We start from the raw sequence: 21,427 nt of genomic DNA, 5'->3' as shown, positions 1-21,427 counted from the left end.
AGCAGCAGTTAGGACATAAAGCCCGCCTCACCCTGTGAAAATGTAAACAGGTTTTAGGATTTTTTAGATGGGAGAAACAAGAGTGGGAAACAAAAAACATTTTCACCTTTTCCCCCTTCCACTCATCCTCTCTATGCTCCCTTTCTCCTCTCATCTGAGGAAAAGTCCTGTGAGGTTAAAAGACTCTTCACAGGAATCCAGGCAAAAGACCTTTCTTTTTAAGTGACTTTACCATCACTTGTGCAACGAGAGAAAGTTTATGAACAATGATATGTCTGATAAAACTAAGAAATCAGAAAAATACTCAAGTTTAGGAAGACATGCATCCAATACTTTTGGCTACTTTAACTATTAAGCTTCAACTGAAACTGAAAGCTTGTCATCTGGAAAGCTCATTCACACAGAGTGATTTTTTTCTCCAATTACATGATAACCATGAAACAAAATGAAATATAGTCACAAGTACAAATATGCGTAAGTGTACACACATACACACATGGATAAGCACCAAAGACCAATTCTGCACAGAGACTCTAAGGAATAAAAATTTTAATAAGTATTTCTCTGGATACTAACATAATCTGTATTTCTAAATAAAAAGATATTCTATGGGCACAATTAACACATGACCAAATCAGAAAATCTGTGAAACAGATACAATTGGAAAAAGACTGAAAAATTACCTGGTGTCCTAGATACAAATATTTCTTTTACTATTTTGTTGTTTTGTAGCATTTTTTTGTTTGTACGTGTATTTATATAATATACATTTATCTATACTTTAAGGTCTTGATTTCTACTTTTTTCCACTTAATATTAAACTGTGAGCATTTTCTAGGCTCCAGTGTCTTTGAAATACATACAGTTAGAGTTACCTAGTATCCCATTATACGGATATACAAGAATTGAACAATTCCCCTACTATGAACCGTTTAGTTTGTACCAAGTTTTCACTCTAATAAATAGTGTTCCATTGAACACCCTTACACAAGATTTTTAATGCATGATTAGTTATTTCCTTAGAATGCATTATAAGACATGACAATATATTATAATAAAAGGATATAAAAATTTTAAGGATTCTGATATATACTATTTAAGTGCTTTTCAAGATAGCTGTAAAAGTTCCCAATTCATTAGAAATGTACAGGGGCACCTGGGTGGCTTAGTTGGTTAAGTGTCCAACTTCAGCTCAGGTCATGATCTTGCAGTTAGTGGGGTTAAGCCCTGCGTCCGGCTCTGTGCTGACAGCTCAGAGCCTGGAACCTGCTTCCAATTCTGTGTCTCCCTCTCTCTCTCCGCCCCTCCCCCCACTCACACTCTCTCTCTCTCTCTCAAAAATAAACATTAGAAAAAAAAGTTTAAAAAAAAAGGTATATAAGTGCTCAAGTAGGTATACATACACTTAACCTTTAGATTTTTACCTAAGATTCATAAAGTGAAGTTTTCCCATTAAGTCTTTGCTGACAAAGATTACACTGAATTATTTCACAAGATTAATTTAGATTATAAGCATTTGTGTTCATGTTAGTAACTGAAGAAAAAAACAAAAGGGCCAGTGATTATAAAATATCCTTTGTCTTGATGAGTCAAGGCATAAGTTTAATTTACTCACAACAAGGACAGTTCTCCAGAAGAAAATGGCAAATGACACGATTCCCAAGAAGGCTGTGATAAGTACAGGCTTCCATGGCAATCCATAAAAATCAGGCCCAGGCTGAACATCATCAGGCAATGTAGCAACCAACTGAAACAGAAATATTAGAAATAGCAAACCATGAGGAAATTTACAATAGAGCAGTCACAAAGAGTCATCCACAGAAATTCGAAATGAACCTCCATGAGAAAACTTCTCCATCAAAAATCTTCAGTCGCTTCCACTGCTTCAATAAAGCGGGGATACTGGCAGCCCATTTCTTGTTTGGCATGAAGTGTTTCTGAATATCATGAAGCTAAATGTCTTTAAGCTGAACATGTATTTCCACTTTACAATAGGTCTTACCACATCATGTTGTCTAAGACCTGTCTAGAATCTCTGGATCATACTTTCCTCTTAGCTAATTTTTATGAGTTAAAAAGCCACATGAAACAAAAAGTTGAACACCCTAGAGAAATAATCACCTTTCGTGGCTGCAAATAAAACCAAAATGATAATGAATAACACAAATGATGTTTTTCCTCTAAGATTTTAAATCTTAATTCTCTTCTATTCTTATATAAAAACAAATGCTGAGTAAGCTCAGACAGCTCCTGATAACTGGTCTAGACCGCTCTGATTAACTATCTTCTACATAACCCAAAGCCTTTCATTTAAATGTTTCCTGGAATACAATGGTGTTAAACACCTGCCGGCTTCTACACTTCGACTGCCCTCTACGAATACACAAGTAACTATCACACCGGCCCCATTCCCCAACAGTGCCGGGGTCGCTGGAAAAGGACCCGAAGAAATCGTGACCGCAAACGACAAAAGTAACACAATGCCTGGTACAATTTAAGTAATCAATAACAAACGAGCGAGTGACGAAACCTCAAACACACTCCCCCTTTCCTCTCTAAACAGCACTACAACGCCTCGCCTGCCTCGGGCCTGACCCCACTCCGTTTCTCCCTCCCCCGGTCAGCGCGCCCACTCCGCTCAGAACTCGTCTACCCGCCTGCCAGAGCTGAGGTCCCTCCCTGGGAGCGGGGACCGTCACCTCCAGTAGCTTGGCTATGAGGGCTGCGTAGAGCACCGACAGGGGTCCCAGAAGTTCCGGGTCCCCCGGGGAAGCGGTGACAGAAGGCACAGTGGCAGGAACTGAATCCATTGTGTGGGGATGGCCGAGCAGAGGCGACGTTTCCCCGTGAACAGCACTGGGACCCCCTCCCCTCTTTCACCGTTTCCTCCTTCGGAAAGCAGCCGGCTGAGGAGGCGGACACTGGGAGTGAACTTCGCCTTCCCCCCGCCGCTGGCACTTTCCCCAACGCCTCCTGGAAAACACGTCATCAGACACTGCCCCTGAGAGGCCGTAAAGGCGCCTACGGAGGCCGGCCCGCAGTGGGCGGGGCCACGGCGGCACAAACCAATGGCGGAGCGAGGCAGCGAAGAGCGAACAGACCTGCGCGGAAGAAGAGGGAGGCGCGGCTCTTGGACGCTCACCTGCCACAGGAACTGGGGGAGACCGCCTGATTTAAAGGGCCCCGGGGGCTATAAGGAGGAGCAGGGGCTGGGGACAGACCCGCCACTCACGCCCCTCCGTGCCGGCCTTGTGTCACTGCGTGCCGGGACCGCAACCGCACGCATCTGTCCTACAGCCCACGCGGGAGAGCAGCCTCTCCCGCCCCCTAGTAAGGACCGGGGCTGCGCCTCGGTCCCCTGGGCCAGGCTTCCTTCCCCCGCATCTCCAGTGCCCCGCTCAACTTGTCCCCTTACTACACCACGAGCTGGCCGGCCCACACTCTTGCTGATGCCCCATAATAACGCTGCTTCTAAGGAGCCACGTCATTACGCACCATGCGAAAGGGTTCAGTTCTGGGTTCCGTACTTTACAGTGATGTGCCTTGTGGGAAAGGGCGAGGATTATATAAACTCCTTCTAAAAGTTGTAGAAAGTGGGGACATTTACCCTGGAGGGAAAATAATGTTTGCAAATCTTTAAAGGTACATCTTCAAGTTTAACATAACGTCAATTCGGAAGAATAATCAGGAAAATTCTGAAAACGAAGAGCAATGGAGGGGAGGTGGAAAGGGAGGGGAAGGCAGGCTCTGCAATTAAAATAGTAAGTAAGGTACTGACCCAAGAATACAGATTATGGAACAGAATAGAAAATCCAAAAATACACCCAACTGCCTTAAAAATTTGGTATATAATACGTCAGTTGGGGGGGGGAAGCCTTTTTAATAAGCGGTATTAGCATAACTAAATAAACCATACGGAAAATGATAAAATTGGTTTTCATAATAAGTTACAAATGATCAGACACCTGACTGTAAAAAAAATGAAAACAAGTACTAGGAAAAACATGGGTAAATTTCTGAATGTATTATGAACAAAACCTTTCCAATTATGTCTCAAAATCCAAAAGATTTGCAAACAACTACTTAAAAATAAAAAAAAATTTGTCCAGCCCCTGCATACAAAAAATGCAGAACAAGCAGTTTGACGATGACAACCTGAGAAAACATATTGCAACATTAGAGACAAAGGGTTAATATTCCTAAAATATAAACCGTACAGATAGAGAAGAAAGCAGCCAACAAACCTACAGAAAAAATGGGCTGAAAAATTGAACAAACAGTTCTCAGGAAAAGACCTAGGAATAGCTCACAAGCCTATGGAAACATGCTCACACATAATAAAAGACCTACAAATTAAACCTACACTGAGATACTATTTCTTATCCTGGCAAGATCTAAACATCTGACAACATACTCTGCTGGTGAGAGAATGTTGGAGAATATTCTACACATACATTGCTCATCATTACACAAGATGATACAACCTCTGTGAAAGGGAATTTAGCAACATCTCCCCAAATTACTCATGTATTTACCTTTTGATGTAACAATCTCACTTCCAAAGATCTCAAAGATACCGTGTGTACAACAAATGGTGAAAAGATAATATGCACAAAATTATGTTATCCCAGCATTTTTACAGTAACAAAAGACTAGAAACAACCAAAATGTCCATCAATAGAAGAGTTGCTGAATACACTAAAGGAAACTGTGAAACTGGAAAAAAAAATTAATAGATTTTATATACTGCCAGAGTATGATTTCCCGAATTTTTTTTTAAAGGGGTGGAGAAAAATACATACAATACTACTTGTATATTAGAAAGTAACAAGGGACATATATATATATATATATATATATATATATATATATATATATATGTTTTGGTTTTTTTTTTTTACGGCTCTGAGATAAAATTCACATGCAATAAGCTACACAAAGTGCAGTCTGGTATTCATATGGTGACATATGAATACACCTGTGAAACCCCGATCACATTCAAACTGAACGTACCCTTCACCTCCACAAGTCCTCTCCTCCCCTTGGTAATCCTACCTCCTGCCACTTGCTGACTGGGCCCAACCCCACGCCAAGCAGAATTTCTATAATAGTTCACATTTCCTGCAGTTTTATATATGGAATACATAATACACCATGTATTCTAATTCTCTGGCTTATCTCAGCCTAACTGGAGATTCACCCATGTTGCTCCCATACATCAATAGGTTCTCATTGCTTTTTATTGCTCAATAGCATTCCATTGTATGCATATATCAGTTTGCTTATTTATTCAGCTGTTGATCTGCGTTTGAGGGCCCCCCCACCCCCACCAATTTTTGGCTTTTACAAATAGAGGGGCTATGTATATTGATATACAAGTCCTTTTATGGATGTAGAATTTATCAGGGGTACATGCTTAGCAGAGGGATGACTGGCTCATTTGACATCTACTTTTTTAAGAAGCCGACAAATGGTTTTCCAAGGTGATGTGCCTTTTACACACTGCCCATCAGCAGTGTGTATTTCCAGCTCCTCCACACCTTCTCCCATACTTAGTATTTTAATTTTAATCACTTTTTTAGTCAATCTAATAAGCATATAGTGATAATTCATGGTGGTTTAAATTTGCATTTCCCCGAGAAGTAATGATGTGCATTTTTAAAATGTGCTTATTTCCTATGCACATATCTTCTTTGGTGAAGTGTTACTTTACTATTTATTAAGTGAGCTTTGATAGTTCTTTATATATTCCAGATAGAAGTCCTTGTTCAGGTACATGCTTTGCAATGATTCTCTCCTAGTCTGTGGCTTGTCTTTTCATTCACCTAATAGTGTATTTTGGAAAGCGTAAGTTTTTATTTTGATGAAATCCAAATTATCAAATTTTTCTTTTATGAATGAATCCTGCTTTTTGTGTCAAACCTAAGAAATCTTTGGCTTAATTTTTTTTCTAGACGTTGTATAGCTTTAGGCTTTACATTCACTGCTATGAAGCATTTTGAGTTCATTTAGGTTTGACTGAGGTATGGTTCAATTCTTTGCACAGGGATTTTTATAATAGTTCTAGTACTGTTTGTTGAACAGACATCTCTTTCTCCACTCTGTCTCTCCTCCTTGGTCTGAAGCCCATTGCCGGGTGGTATGGATCTACTTCTGGGTTGTCTATTCTCTGTTCCAATAATCTTTTTGTCTCTCTTTACACTGATACCATGCTCTCCTAATTACCACAGCTTTATTCTAAGTCTTGAAATCAGGTCATGTTTATGCTGTTCTAGGCCCCTTGAATTTTCCATATGAATTGTACAATCAGCTTGTTGTTTTCTAAAAAAAAAAAAAAAATCCTGGTGAGACTTTGATCAGGATTACGTTGACTCTGGGGATCACACAGGGGAGCTTAATATTTGATATACCGTTTGTCACAGTGACAATATGATAGCATAACAATATTTAGTCTTCTCTTGAACAATGTATATCTGTCCATGCATTTAGGTCTTCAATTTATATCCGCAATATTTTATAGTTTTCAACTATAGGTCTCACAGTTTTACCAGATTTATCCTTAAGCAATTCATATTTTTTGATGCTATTTTGCACTGAAAGGTTTTTTTAAATTTCAATTTCCAATTGTCTGCTACAATTTTACTCCTTCCTTCCCAACCTGTATGCTTTACTTCTTTTTCTTGCTTTAGTACACTGGTCACTGCCTCACTGTGCCCCACTCTAATGCTAAACAGGTGTGGTGAGAGTGAACATCCTTGTTTTGTTTCTGATCATAAGGGGAAGCATTTAATTATTCACCATTAAGTATGACGTTAGTTGTGAGTTTTTCATAGAGGCTATTTTAAGCCCCTGTCTATTCCTAGTTTGCTGATTACTTCTTTTTTTTAATATCTGTAATCAACATTGGATTTGTTCAAATGCTTTCTCTGTGCCTGTAGAGCAGAACATTTGGAAGTTATTTTTAAAATGTGTTAATATGTGACTTACATTGATTGATTTTCTAATGTTAAATGAACCTTGCATTCTTGGGATAAGCCATACTCGGTCATTATGTATTATCATTTTTATAGATTATTGGGCTTGATTTGCTACAATTTTATTTAGAATTTTTGTGCCTATCCTCATGAGAGATACTGGTCTGTGGTTTTCTTTTTTTGTTATATCTTGGTCTGGTTTGAACTGTGATGTATTTTCTCATCTTCAATTCTCTAGAAGAGTTTATATAGAATACTATTTCTTCCTAATATGTTTAACTGAATTCACCAGTGAAGCCATCTGGACCGGGAGTTTTCTTAGCAGAAAGGTTTTTAACAAAAAAATGCAATTTCTTTAATAGCCCTAAGGCTTGAGTAGGCTTTTGCAATCTGTGTCTTAGATGGAATTTCTTCACCTCATCTAAACTATCAAATAAACATAAATTATTCATAACATTCCCTTTTACTGTTTTAATTTCTGTAGAATCTGTAGTGATGTCCCTGTGTGATTGCAGATCTTGGTAGTTTGTGTTTCCTCTTTTATTTCCCTGATCACTGGCTAGTGGTTAATCAATTTTATTACTCTCAAAGAACCAGCTTTTGTTTTCATTGGCTTTCCTTTTATTTTCTATTGAGTTATGCTCTTTATTTCTTGTCTTCTGCTTCTTGAGGATCAATATGCTCTTCTTTTTCTAGTCTCTTATAGTACAAACTTAGGTCACTAATCTGAGATCTTTCTTTTTTTCTAATATATGGTGCTATAAATTTCCAAGTAATGCTTTACTGTTATTGCACAAACTTGATATGCTGTTTTCATTTTCATTCTCCTCAAAATACTGATTTCCCTCTTCTTTAACCCAGAAGTTATTCAGAAGTATGTCAGTTGGTTTCCAAATATTTGGAAATTTTCAAGAGATCTTTCTGTTACTGCTTTCTAACTCAGTTTTACCATGTCCAGAAAACATACTTTGTATGATATGAATTTTTTTTATTTTTTGAGATTCGGTTTATGACCCAGAATATGATTTATCTTGGTAGATGCTCCATGTGCACTCAAAAAGCATATATATTCTGCTCTTCTGGGATGTTCTATAAATGTCCATCAGGTCAAGTTGGTTGACAATGTTGTTCACATCTTGTAGAACCTTATTCACATTGTCTATTCTATCAACTACTTAGAGAAGGATACTGAAATCTCTAATTATAATTATATACATATATCTATTTTTCCATTCACTTCTATCAACTTTTGCTTCGTGTACTTTAGAGCTCTATTATTAGGAGTCATTGTTATGACTAATGACTACTTTATCCTAGAAAGTAACTTTCTTTATCCCTGTTATATACTTTGCTCTAGAATCTACTTTGGTATTAATACAGCCACTCTAGCTTTCACTTGACTACTATTAGCATGAGGTATCTTTTTCAATCTTTTCAGTTTTAACCTTTTTATGTCTTTTTAAAGTACGATTCCTGATGGCATCTATTTGGATCCTGCTTCTTTACCCAATCTAACCACGTCTGTCTTTGAATTGGGGTATTTAGACAACTTATATCTAATGTGATTACTTATATGATTAAGTTTAAGCCTAGGCATCTTTTTTTCTATTTATTCCATCTGTTCTTTGTTCCCTTTTTGCTCTTATTCTGGCTTCTTTCAGATCATTGAGTCTTCTTAATGATTCTAATTTCTCTCTTCTCTTGTTATTTTAGTGTTTTAGTGGTTGCTTTAGGGTTTATAGTGTATAACTTATCACAGTCCACCTTCGAGTGATACTGTACTACTTCATGTGTATAGTAAGCACTTTATAAGAGTTATTACCACTTCTCCATCTCCTGACCTTCATGTTATTGTTGTCCTGTATTTTATTTTGTGTATTTTTGAAACCCTATGCTACAAGAAGTTACATTTTAAAAACATTTAAGTAGTAAGATGATGGTTTTATATATGTACTTATATGGTAACCATTTCTGGCACCCTTCACTCCTTTGTGTAGCTCCACTATTTCCACCTATTGCCATTTTCCTTATGCCTAAAGGTCTTCCTTGAACATTTCTCAAGGCACAAGTGTGCCAGTGAATTCATTCAGGTCTTGTACATTGGAAAAAAAAAATCTTCATTTAATCTTTGCTTTACAGAATCATCTTCCTTGGTATGATATTATAAGTCAACAATATTGTTCTTCAAGTATATTAAGAGATTTTATTCTACTGTATTCTGCCATGCGTTCTGATAAGAAATCTTGATGTCAACCTTATCTTAATCCTTCTCTATGTAAAGTGTCTTTTTTTTCTCTGCTTTTAAGATTGCTATTTATCAGGCACTTTTGAGCAATTTGATTATGATATACCTCAGTGCAGTTTTCTTCATGCTTCTTATGTTTGGGTTTCATTGAACTTCTTGAATATGTGGATCTATAGCTTTCATGAATTTTAGAAATTTTCAACCATTATGTCTTTAAATCTGTTTCTGGACACCTCTTCAATCCCGTCCTCCAGTGATTCCAGCTCCATTTACTAGGCTGCTTGAAAGTGTCCCACAGCTCACAGGGAATCTGATGAGTTTTCTTGAGTCCTTTTTCCCTGTGTATTTCATATTGAATAGCTTCTAATGCTAGGTCTTCAAGTTCACTAATCTTATCACCTACAATGTCTGATCTAGCACTACTTCCATCCCGTATATTTATCATCTCTGTCACTGCAGTTTTCAAATCCAGAAGTTTGATTTGGGTCTTTTTTAAAAAAATATCTTTTATGCCTCTACTTAACTTTTTTAACATCCAAAATATAGTAATAAAACCTATTTTAATATCCTTGCTTAATTCTAACATCTCTGGTAGTTCTTGGTTGGATAGGTGGATTTTTCTCCTCATCATGGTTTCTATTTTCTTGCCTCTTTGCATGACTAGTGATCTCTGACTGGATGCCACACATTATGAACAAATGTGATGGCTACTTTTATGTGTCAACTTGAGTGGTTATGGGGCACCCAAATTAAACCTTAATTTTTGTGCTTTTGAGGATGTTTCCAGATGAGATTAGCATTTGAATCGATTCACTCAGCAAAGTAGACTGCCCTTCCCAATATGGGTAGGCATCATCCAATCCACTGAGGGCCTGAAAAAAGCAAACTGCAAAAGGAATTCACCCCTTTCTCTGGGATTGCTTGAGCTAGGACATCATTCTTCTTCTACCCTTGCTACTCCTGGTTCTCAGGCCTTCAGACCTGACTAGCATCTACACCATCAGCTCCCTTTGGGACTCAACCTGAATTACACCACTGGCTTTCCTGGGTCTCCAGTTTGTAGACAGCAGACTGTGGGACTCATCAGCCTCCATTTGTGCGTTTGTCAATTCCTTATAAAAAACCTCTTCTACCTATGTGTGTGGCTGTGTGTGGGTGTCCCCTATTGTGGCACAGAAGTGAGGAACCCGGAGTTGAGGAGACGGAGCTGAAAGTCCAGGGAAAGCAAGGCAGCTAAAACTCACAGGGCTGAGTACCAAGAGGAGGCATGGGGCAGGGTGAGAGAGCAAACACTCAGGGGATCCATGAAAGGTCGCCTTTAAGAATTCATTGGCACATGAGGTTGACAAAATTACTCAACATCAGAGAAACTATCCAGTTGTTCCCAGGGAACAGTTCCTGACATAGGGCCAAGAATAGTACCTTATGATTCTAGACCTGGATGAAGTACGCAGAAGGGTCTCGACTCAGACTAAATGCTGCTCGTACCTTGCCTAACAAACCTGAAACTCCAAGACGCCAAAGAATCAAACTATTTCCTAGTTATTTACCTGAACAAACAGAACAAAGCTCAAGAATGTTGTATTAGTCAAGGTTCTCTAGAGAAACACAACCTGGGATTCTTTCAGTGCAGTGAGCAGGCACAATTGTAGAGCTCACGGCACTTGTTCCCGATCTTTTGGGAATCACTGTCCTTTGTTACCTGATGCCCAGTGACTTGAAAATGGCTTCATTAATTTTGTCTGATTTTTTTTTCTCTCCAGTTGTTTCGGTGACGGTAAAGCCAGTATCTCTAAATCTATCTTGGCTGAATGTGGAAATCATGCGATTTTTTTGGACTTTTTTTAATGTTTATTATTTTTGAGAGAGAAAGAGAGAGAGAGAGAGAGAGAGAAAGCAAGGAAGGGGCAGAGAGAGAGGGAGACATAAAATCAGAAGCAGGCTCCAGGCTCTGAACTGTCAGCACAAAGCCCGATGCAGGGCTCGAACTCACAGACTGTGAGATCATGACCTGAGCTGTAGTCGGCCACCCAACGGACTGAGCCACCCAGGCACCCCCCTTGTGCTTATTTTTTAATGATAAGATAATGAAATTAATTTAAAAAATTATCCATAGAGGAGGGTAACAACAGGTTCAGTGGACCTGGGACAAAACCTTGACTTCTCCAAAGAGCATTTGTTTTATAAATTGGCTTTGGATCTTATAAATATGTTAGATACTTGCAAAACAAAACAAATACATTTAAAAGCAATCCCTAAAAAGTGAAAGCAAAAATGAAACAATTAACCTAACTGTATCAAGTTGATGGCAGGATGACAGAAAGGAATTATTTCAAGCATGCACTAGTGGGATATAGCTGAAAAACATCCTGAAAACATTTTCAATAATATATCGTGGGTGGCAGCGTTGGTATTGGTGTTTTTAATATTGGTGTGTGACTACTGTAAAATGAAGTAAATATGTTGACATCATTGAAAACTGGGATTTCCGACACTGGAGAAAGAAAATACATGTGTAAGGTAGATGAGGTTAAGTACAATCCCTCTAGCATCCTGATTTTATTTTGGGAGTATCCATATGGAACCAAGATGAATACTGAAACACACAAAAAAACTCCATGTCTTTCTTAGCCTTGCCCTCTGAAAAGGCCTAGAAATCCCAACTCAAAAGCAATAAGCATCTTCGTATCCAGAATGCAGCTTTTAAATACTATTTCCCATTCAAAGAAATCAGGGGCTCCTTAAAGAAATAACTCCTTCAAGGTGCAGGCAGGAAATGTAGAGGATTAGAACACGCTGGCACACTAGAAAGCAAGGAAGGTGTCAGTGACCACTGGGTGGTGTCCAAAAGGCTCCGAAGCCAAGCTGAAGAGGCTCCCACTAGCCAAAAGTGGGAGAAATTGAGCACTGGTAAGAATAAGAACTACAGTGGATTGAAACACACCAACTATTTTCAAATTCATGACATCGTAATAATGATTAGAATAGAGTTAGAAGAAATACACCAAAAAACCCCTCTGGACATCTCTGGATAAAGCCAGGAAACCAAGTCATTATTTTGGAAACTATTTAAATAGAAAGAATCAAATATTTATACTATACAAACTAAATCTCAGTGTAAACAATACTTGACTATGTTTCTTTTTGAAGAAATATCCCAGCCTTTAAATGAAGCAGCAACAATATAATCACCATATCACCATTTTACACTTGATCTTAGCCAAAAGGCCGAGAAGCGATCCCTTAACACCATTTTGCACCGTAATATATTAACAGACTTAGTCAATGTCACCAATGACTAGTGACATCAAAAGTAGAGGGACATCCAGGGATGTTGCCTCGGTGGCTCAGTTGGTTGAGTTTCCAACTTCGGCTCAGGTCATGATCTCTCAGTCTGTGGGTTCGAGCCCCGCGTCGGGCTCTGTGCTGACAGCTCGGAGCCTGGAGCCTGCTTCAGATTCCGTGTCTCCCTCTCTCTCTGCCCCTCCCCCACTCGTGCTCTGTCTCTCTCTCTCTCCCTCCCTCAAAAATAAACATTAAAAAAAATTAAAAAGCAAAAAGTAGAGGGACATCTATACATTAGATGCCTCCTGCTGAAAGCAAACATCTCCTGTTAAGCATCCTTGCCAATCAATATTGAAACTGAATCGGACTACCAATTCCCAGCAAATACAAAGAGTCAGAGACACATGTTCAGTTACACTGGGGAATGTAGTTAGCAAAATGCAGAACACGATATAGCCCCTAGAGGCCAAACAAACCGTTTCTTCAATGAATACATTCCAACAACAACAAACAAAAGGAGAAAATCTACAGGCAGAGGAAAGGGTATACTTGCCCTCCCACTGAAATAACTAGAAAACTGGACAAAACACATGAAAAACACAATTTTCAGGTGGAGAACAACAGGCCGCACACAACCGTGACCCCTAAAGGAAGGGAAAACAAGGAGGTGAGCCTGCTGGTCAACCAGCTTCCAGCCTGGAGACAAATTCTCACCTCAGCACAGGGAGAAGCCTCTCAGAGCCCACCAATCTCCCTGAAGAGGAGAAGGCCAGAGTTCAGGGAGACCGAGGTTACTGAAATGTGCAGGGAAAGGTACCACAAAGACGGGGGCTACAAAGAAAAAGAGTTCCAGAAATCCGTGAGGGGGTTTCCTTCAGTCTTTGCTGACTTTGAAGCAGATCTGCCCAAGGTAAGAATCTCTAAGGACGGGCAAAAAAAAACCCTCAGATGAACAGAATAGCTGCCACCATTCTGAAAGCTGAACAAATCCCAGAGTTCTACACAGGCGTGGGAAGCAAATTGCGCTCCAGTCAGTTAGAGTGACCTGACATTGCCTGGCATTCAGTAGATTCCAGAAGAATCACGCCTTAAGAGTAGGGCTAGGGGAGCCTGGGTGGCGCAGTCGGTTAAGCGTCCGACTTCAGCCAGGTCACGATCTCGCGGTCCGTGAGTTCGAGCCCCGCGTCGGGCTCTGGGCTGATGGCTCAGAGCCTGGAGCCTGTTTCTGATACTGTGTCTCCCTCTCTCTCTGCCCCTCCCCCGTTCATGCTCTGTCTCTCTCTGTCCCAAAAATAAATAAACGTTGAAAAAAAAAAAATTTTAAAAAAAAAAAAAGAGTAGGGCTATACTACCTCCAGAGTCAAGACAACTATATACACAATCTTAAAAAAGTCTTAAAAATAAGACTAGAAAGGATCAAGCTGGTCCACAAGTAACAACTGTCTAGCAAAGCAAACCTCAGCATTTTAAAAAAGTCACTAAAGGGGCGCCTGGGTGGCGCAGTCGGTTAAGCGTCCGACTTCAGCCAGGTCACGATCTCGCGGTCCGTGAGTTCGAGCCCCGCGTCGGGCTCCGGGCTGATGGCTCGGAGCCTGGAGCCTGTTTCCGATTCTGTGTCTCCCTCTCTCTCTGCCCCTCCCCCGTTCATGCTCTGTCTTTCTCTGTCCCAAAAATAAATAAACGTTGAAAAAAAAAAAAAAAAAAAAAATTTTTAAAAAAGTCACTAAAAACCAGACACTCAACAATGTAACATTCACAGCACCTGGCATCCAGCAACAACAAGGAATCACTAGAATCACTATGTGTAAAAATAGCAGGAAAGTAGGTTGACATGTAAAAAAAAAAAAACAAAACAAAACAAAACAGGAATATCCCAAGAGTAGGAGATAAATCAATCTATAAAAACAGACCAAGAGGGGCGCCTGGGTGGCTCAGACAGTTAAGCATCTAACTCTTGATTTCAGCTCAGGTCAGGATCTCACAGTTCATGGGATTGAACCCTGAGTCAGGCTCTGTGCTGTTAGCACAGAATCCTGCTTAGGATTCTCTCTCCCTCTCTGCCCCTCCCCTGCTCATGGTCTTTCTCTCTCTCTCTCTCTCTCTCTCTCTCTCTCTCTCTCTCTCTAAAGAAAAAGAAAAAAAAAATCAAAACAAGAAGTTGCAACAGAGATGACAATTGGCTTGAAAAAATTTCTTTATTTTTTTCTGAAAAAATTTGAAAAGAATATTTTGAAGTTTACCTTGGCCATACTGACAAAAAGGTGGAAGATATAAACAGAACCAAGTAGAACATTCAGAGCTGAAAATTAAACTACCAGAAATGAAAAATTCACTTGATGGGCTGAACCACAGATTAGATACTATGAAAGATGAATGAGGGGGCAGCACCTGGTGGCTCAGCCGGTCGAGCGTCAGACTCTTCTTGGTTTTGGCTCAGGTCATGATCTCTCTCATGGGATCAAGTCCCGTGTCAGGCTTAATCACTGAGCCTGCTTAGGATTCTCTCTCTCTCTGTCCCTCCTTTCGTGTTTTCTCTCTCTCTCAGAATAAACTAATAAACCTTAAAAATTAAAAAAAAATTTTTTTTAAAGATCAATGACCATGAAGACAGCAATAGGAATACCTAAACTGAAGCAAAGACCTAGAAAGCTGAAAAGCAACAAAAAAGAACAGGGCCTCAGTGACCTGTGGAACTACATGAAGTGGTCTAACTTACATGTAATTGGAGTCCCAGAAGGAAAGGCAAGAGAGGAGGGATACAAAAAAATCTAAAGAAATAATGTGAAGACTCATCAAACTGTCCAGAGCAAGAGTGAATTTTACTAAAGGTAATTATGTTTCATTAACCTGACTTTTCTAAAAAGTGTTTATTCACAGATGACATAATCACCTATCTACACAGAGAATCCTATGAAATCTACAAAAAAAAGTCCTAGAACTAATAAATAAGGTTTGAAGATACAAATATACAAAACCAGTTGTGTTTCTATGTATCAGCACAAAACAATGGTAAACGACATGTAAGAAAAACACAATTTTACATCAAAAATCATGAAATACAAAGGCACACAAAATCTGTGTGAAACCTGTACCTGAGACCTACAAAATTCTGCTGAGAAACAAAAGATCTAAATGTGGAGATGAACTTACTTCATGGATTAGTTGCCTTAATATTTGTTGATATCGATTCTTCCGAAACGCATCTACAGATTCAACATAGTAACAAATAAAATCTCCAGAAGTTGGTTCTAAAATTTATATGGAAATGCAAAGGAACTGAAATACCCAAAAACAATTTTGCCGATTCCGAGACCTACTATAAAGCTATACCAATCAGAAAAGTGTGTTATCTTAGGATAGAAATACAGATCAATTGAACAGAGTGCAGACGGACACACAAATATGGTCAGCTGATTTCTACTCAAGTGCCAAGGTAATCGGAAGGGAAAAGAAATGCCACAGGAGCAACTGATATCCATAGAAGAAAAATATGCAACTTGACACCATTCACAAAAATTAACTCAACACAGAACAGAGACCTGAGCATGAAAGGTATAACTATAAAACTTCTAGAAGAAAGTATGAGAAAACATTTGCATCTTTGGAAGGGCCTATGATTCCTTAGGCAGGAAACAAAATGCACTAACCATAAAAGTAAAAATTAATAAAATCGTATTCACCAAAATTACAAATTTGCTCTTCAAAAGCAACGTTAAGAAACTGAAAGGCCAAGCCATAGACTGAAAAAATTATTCATAATATATATTTGACAAAGAAGTTATAACCAAAATACACGAAGAACTCTTAGATCTTAATATTTATGAGGAAAAAAAATAATTTAAGAAAGGGCAAAAGAGGTGCGCCTGGCTGGCTCAGTTGGAAGAGATGTGACTCTTGATCTCCGGGTTGTGAGTTTGAGCTCCACACTGAGTGTAGAAATTACTTAAATAAATAAACTTTAAAAGGGGGGACAAAAGATCTGAAAAGCTATTTCGCACATGAACACACAACATGGTCATGTGAAAAAGTACTCATCATATATCACCAAGAAATACAATTAAAACCACAAAGAAGGGGGGTGCCTGGGTGGCTCAGTCGGTTGAGTGTCTGACTTCGGCTCAGGTCATGATCTCTCAGTCCGTGAGTTCGAGCCCCGCATCGGGCTCTGGGCTGACAGCTCAGAGCCTGGAGCCTGCTTCGGATTCCGTGTCTCTCTCTCTCTGCCCCTTCCCCACTCATGCTCTGTCTCTCTCTATCTCTCAAAGATGAATAAACTTAAAAAAAAAAAAACAAACCCACAAAGAAGGGCGCCTGGATGGCTCAGTCAGGCGTCCAACTCTTGATTTTGGCTCAGGTCATGATGTCACCATCATGGGATAAAGCCCCACGTGGGATTCTATCTCCTTCTCTCTGCCCCTCCCCACTCATGCATTTTTTCTCTCTCTCAAAATAAAAAAATAAACTTAAAATTTTTTTTTAAAAACCCACAAAGACTATCTACTAGAATGTCTAAAATTCATGACCGATAATATCAAATGTTAGCAAATATGTGACCAAATGGAAGTCCCATAAATTGCTATGGATGTATAAACTGGACAGTCACTCTTGAGAATTGTTTGGCCACTCCTTTCCAGCTAAAACAAACTTACCATGTGGCAGGGCAGTTTCACTCCTAGGAATGAGTCCATTTTATACTTATAATTCTCCCAACGGGCAAACAGAACCTATAGTGAAATACAGTGTTGCCGGGAGCCAGTGGTAAAGGAGACACACTGAGAAGGTACATGAGGAAACTTCTCTGAATGAAGGAAATGTTCCATGTCTTGGTTATGATTGTTTTAACATGAGCAAATACATTTGTTAAAACTCACTGAGCTGTATTCTTAAAATGGGTAACCTTTATTATATGTCATTTATATCTGACTAAAGTTGATTTAAGACATATGGCAACCTTCTATAATATCTGGACCCCAGCAAAATCTTGATTTGAACAAAAACTATTTTTAAAAGTAGGAAAGGGGATTTTTAATGTGCCAAATATTGGATGATATTAAGGAATTACTGTCAACTTGGGACTAGGCCATGGATTCATTTTACAATTACTTCTGCTTTTATGTTTGAAACTTTCCATGATAAAACACTTAAAAAATTAAAGCACCACTTCAAACATTCAGAGTTACTATACAGAAAAAGAATTAGATTCTACAAGAAGGAATCACGTAAGGAAACTCTAGAGTCAATAAGAGAATGAGTGAGCCAACAGGGCAACGTATGGCCCTGTAAGGTTAGGTTGTTCACACAAGGAGCTGCTGACGCCCAGATCTCCTAACTACCTGCCAGGTGACTAAGAGGACATTTCTGCAATTAGTGAAGCTGGACAAGCTGCCCCCGAAGGTCCCTTCCAGCTCCAAGACTCCATCAACGGTGGATCCATGAATCTGACTTCTGGTCCAGTTTTCCTGAACAAGTCAGCACCCCAATACTCCCCAGCCTTACCAAAGAATTATCTATACTACTTGATATTTCACAAAAACTGTTTCAAGATATTTTCCATTTTCTCAGTTTTCATATATCTGATATGCCCTTTTCTTAGACCTTTCCAAAATCAGAATCATGCTTTATACCTCTCAGAATCTTCTATTCCTAGCACAACACTCTGCACATACTGGGCCATCAAAATGCTTTCTTGACAACACCTTTAAAGTCCATGTTACTTTGTAACATTGTGCCCTTTTCCCTGGCCATTCCCGTCTGTGCCTTCTCCCACCATCCCCAAGCAGAGACCCTGTTTTATACCACATCTGTGGCCCCCAAGTGGGCCTAGAAAGGGACTCTGTGCATATCCACAAACAAAATGAATAAAGAACTCCTTCTACATCTGGAGGCTGTTAAATTTTTGAAGTGACAATGATTCATTCTGATGATAAAATCTGAATACTGAAACTGCCTTAATCACTGAAAATGTCATTATTCTAACTGCACAGGTCATACACACCTTTACCTGGGGGGCTGCTAACCACCACAACCATGGAGAAAGCTAAAAACTCTTCCCGGTGGCCTTTCTCCTGAATTCTCTGGGCATCCAGTGTTTTTATGCTTCCCTCTGACCATCCAAATGAGAAGCAGGCAGAGGGTGATGAGATCCTACAAATGCCAGGCACTGCACTGAACACTTTATTATCAAGTCATTTAATTCTTACAACAATTGCAGTAGGTATTATCAGCATTTGGAAGATGTAGGACAGCTAAACGGAGCTCAGTAATTTGCTGAAGCTTCTCAATGATGAATCTGGGATTTGAAACCAGATAATCCTGGCTCAAAACTCATGCATTTTTATGGAACGGGGCGGGGGGAATTCCTCTTTCCTACACAAGTCTTGAAATAACAGAACATAGTGGAAAAATAGTTTTATGGGGGAGGATACTTTTCTGTACAGGTCCAAGGACAACTTGGCCTCCAGCTTCTGAAAAGCTTGCTCATTCCCACAATTTACCGGAAAATGTCCAATTTCAACAAATACCACAAGGGGGAGCTAAGTCCTAAAAAGCTTAAATATGCTTCCAGGTAGATTAAATGTCTCATTTGAATCCTGACTCCCTAAGAAAGATAAATCTGAATACTCTGCCATAAGTGACTCTTTCTAAGACACAAATCTAACCACATCCCTTTCCGCTTAAAACCTTCCAAGGATCCCAATCCCAAAGAGCGTAGCACTACCTGTCACAACACACAACTTCCTTTACCTATCTCCCTATCTCCCTCCAAAAGACGCCCTCCAACCACACCCTCAACTATTCAACACCAAAAAGGCTTCCATGGCTTCCCCAAAAGGCCTTCTCTTTGTAATACCGTCCATCTCTCTGAACACGTTATTTCCTCGGTCGAACCGCATGCTACCTCCCTCTCCACCTTCTATTCAGCAACACATGTCAAACTCCCGTTTGTCGTTCAGCTCCTGCTGAAACTTCTGACCTTCTCTGCCCATCCTCCCACCACAACGAAATCAGTGTATCCAACACATCATTCTCCCATCGGGAAAATACTCTCTGCCCGTATCATATTATGTCCCCAGTGAAGGTCTTTATCTCCCTGCTGGACTAAAAGGTCCTGCTGGGGAAGAGCCATGTTTTATAGGTTTGTCTATGCCCGGCTCTGACACACCGCAGATCTGAGCTAAGAACCCATCAAATTATACACAGGTGACCCATTTCAGAGGCTGAAGTCAAAGGATCAGCAGTAATTTTAAGTTCTTGATCTCATGCTCAAGATCAACTCAAAAACCGTAATTAATCGATAACTCTATCTGAAGAAGCTATGTATGTCGAACTTACCGTCTTAGTTAAATAAATTATGAATGAATATATTATAAGAATTGCATTTTCCAAAGGTGAGACACTTGCTGGCTCTTCAGCATTTGTTTCTAGTTTCTTTTTTGCATCAACAGCATCAACAGGACTGCTTTCTGTTGGAATTATCCCTAAAATTGAGGGTGAAAATTAATATTTTATAATATGCTTTAGAGTAAGACTTGTTTCTCTTCGTTTAAAATATTTATCGAGTGCCCACCGAGTATGAGTCAGTGGCTTCTCTTAAAGACGTATACAGACTTATAGGGGCGCCTGGCTGGCTCAGTCAGTAGAGCACGTGGCTCTTGATCTCAGGGTCATGAGTTTGAGCCCCAAGTTGGGCATAGAGATAACTTGAGATAAAATTAAATCATATTTACTAAAAAAAAAAAAAAAAAAGACACAGTTTCTATAGGTCTTATATAAAGACGTATATAACATATAATTACGCTCTTAAAGAATTCTAGAGAGAACAAAATTCAGAACACCCATTCGAGCCATCACGCCCTTCCATTATGAAATGAACGTATCTCCAACACACCCTACCCCTCACCAGATCTCCCATCATGTCTCTGGCAAAACAACTGCTCTCTGAACAGTATTTAGTCATGGGAATTGAGAAAAGCAGAATCTTATGGGTTTGTTTTTTTTTTCCCACACGGACACAGTTGCATTTACCAGATGTTCATTCAGTGCCGGTGAAGCATTGTGTTAGAAACTTCAGGCAACCGCTGAGTAGAAAAGCGTCAGCTTGCAGACCCGCAGGTGGACTGCACCCGTGCTTAGCACGGTGTCTGGCCCCTGGCAGGTGACTGCTCCCTCACAGATGAATGACAGCTACACAAAAGAGAACAAGGTAAACGCCCAGAGACGCTAACGGGAACTGCTTACAGAGCGGGGGCTGGCCTGAAGCTCTGCTAAGCCTGAAAGGGTTTCACTAGAGGAGGTGGCGGGGAGGTGACCTCAGTTTGAATTAGTTGAGGCTGGGCCTGTTCTGTAAACAGCTAGGAGCTCAGCAAGTGGTGAGGGGCGGAGGAGGTGACTCTCCCAACCCAGAGACTCCATTCACGATGGATCTATGACTATGACCCTGGGGAAGTGTCCACAGTCAGGGCGGCTGAGATGTACGAAGGGACATTTGGGAAGATGAGCCTGTAAGGGTAGCTCATGTCATCCTGTGGCAGAACTCGGAAGGACCGGGCAAAAAATCTGTTTTTAATTCTGCAAGCAGAGGTTTTCCTAGCCTTGAAAGTTTCTGAGCAAGAGCGTTAACGAGACATCGTGGCGTATGACTCATTTTCAACAAGCTGAAAAAACTCTTTTGACTCTTTTTGAGATAAAGACTTTAGAACTAGAGAGGATGATACATGAATGCAACGTCCTCGGAACATGGGAGGCCTCTGATAGGTCATTTCTTCCCCAATTACAGAATTCCTGCCCATGCCGTGGCTTCTCCTGAAGGCCCACACGGTGCTACCAGGTCTCATGGGTAGCGTTTTATCCCGGGTTACACACCACAACCTCGAAGGACACGGAACCAGTAATGGTATCACACACACCACCCCCCACAGCGGAC

The 21,427-nt window shown here is 39.9% G+C and overlaps 1 protein-coding gene across 7 annotated transcripts in view; it reads right to left on the bottom strand.

Annotated features, from left to right (window-relative positions):
- Positions 1-21,427, bottom strand: part of MIA3 (MIA SH3 domain ER export factor 3) — a 55,515-nt gene that overhangs the window by 17,842 nt on the left and 16,246 nt on the right. For 5 of the 7 annotated variants that reach the window (XM_047840348.1, XM_047840350.1, XM_047840349.1 and 2 more), the window contains exons 6-7: positions 19,837-19,982; positions 1,616-1,747 (exon numbers count right to left, since the gene is read on the bottom strand). In XM_047840348.1, coding sequence (XP_047696304.1) covers positions 1,616-1,747; positions 19,837-19,982 — 278 coding nt within the window. Of the gene's footprint in view, positions 1-1,615; positions 1,748-2,699; positions 2,979-19,836; positions 19,983-21,427 lie in introns of those variants that run through there. The other 2 variants (XM_047840353.1, XM_047840354.1) reach the window with 1 other exon arrangement.

The sequence above is a fragment of the Prionailurus viverrinus genome, chromosome F1 (genome assembly GCF_022837055.1).
Source record: "Prionailurus viverrinus isolate Anna chromosome F1, UM_Priviv_1.0, whole genome shotgun sequence".
In the NCBI taxonomy this organism is placed as follows: domain Eukaryota; kingdom Metazoa; phylum Chordata; class Mammalia; order Carnivora; family Felidae; genus Prionailurus; species Prionailurus viverrinus.
The sequence above is the reverse complement of the archived record's forward strand: the minus strand, read 5'-3'. Positions and strand labels throughout refer to the sequence as shown.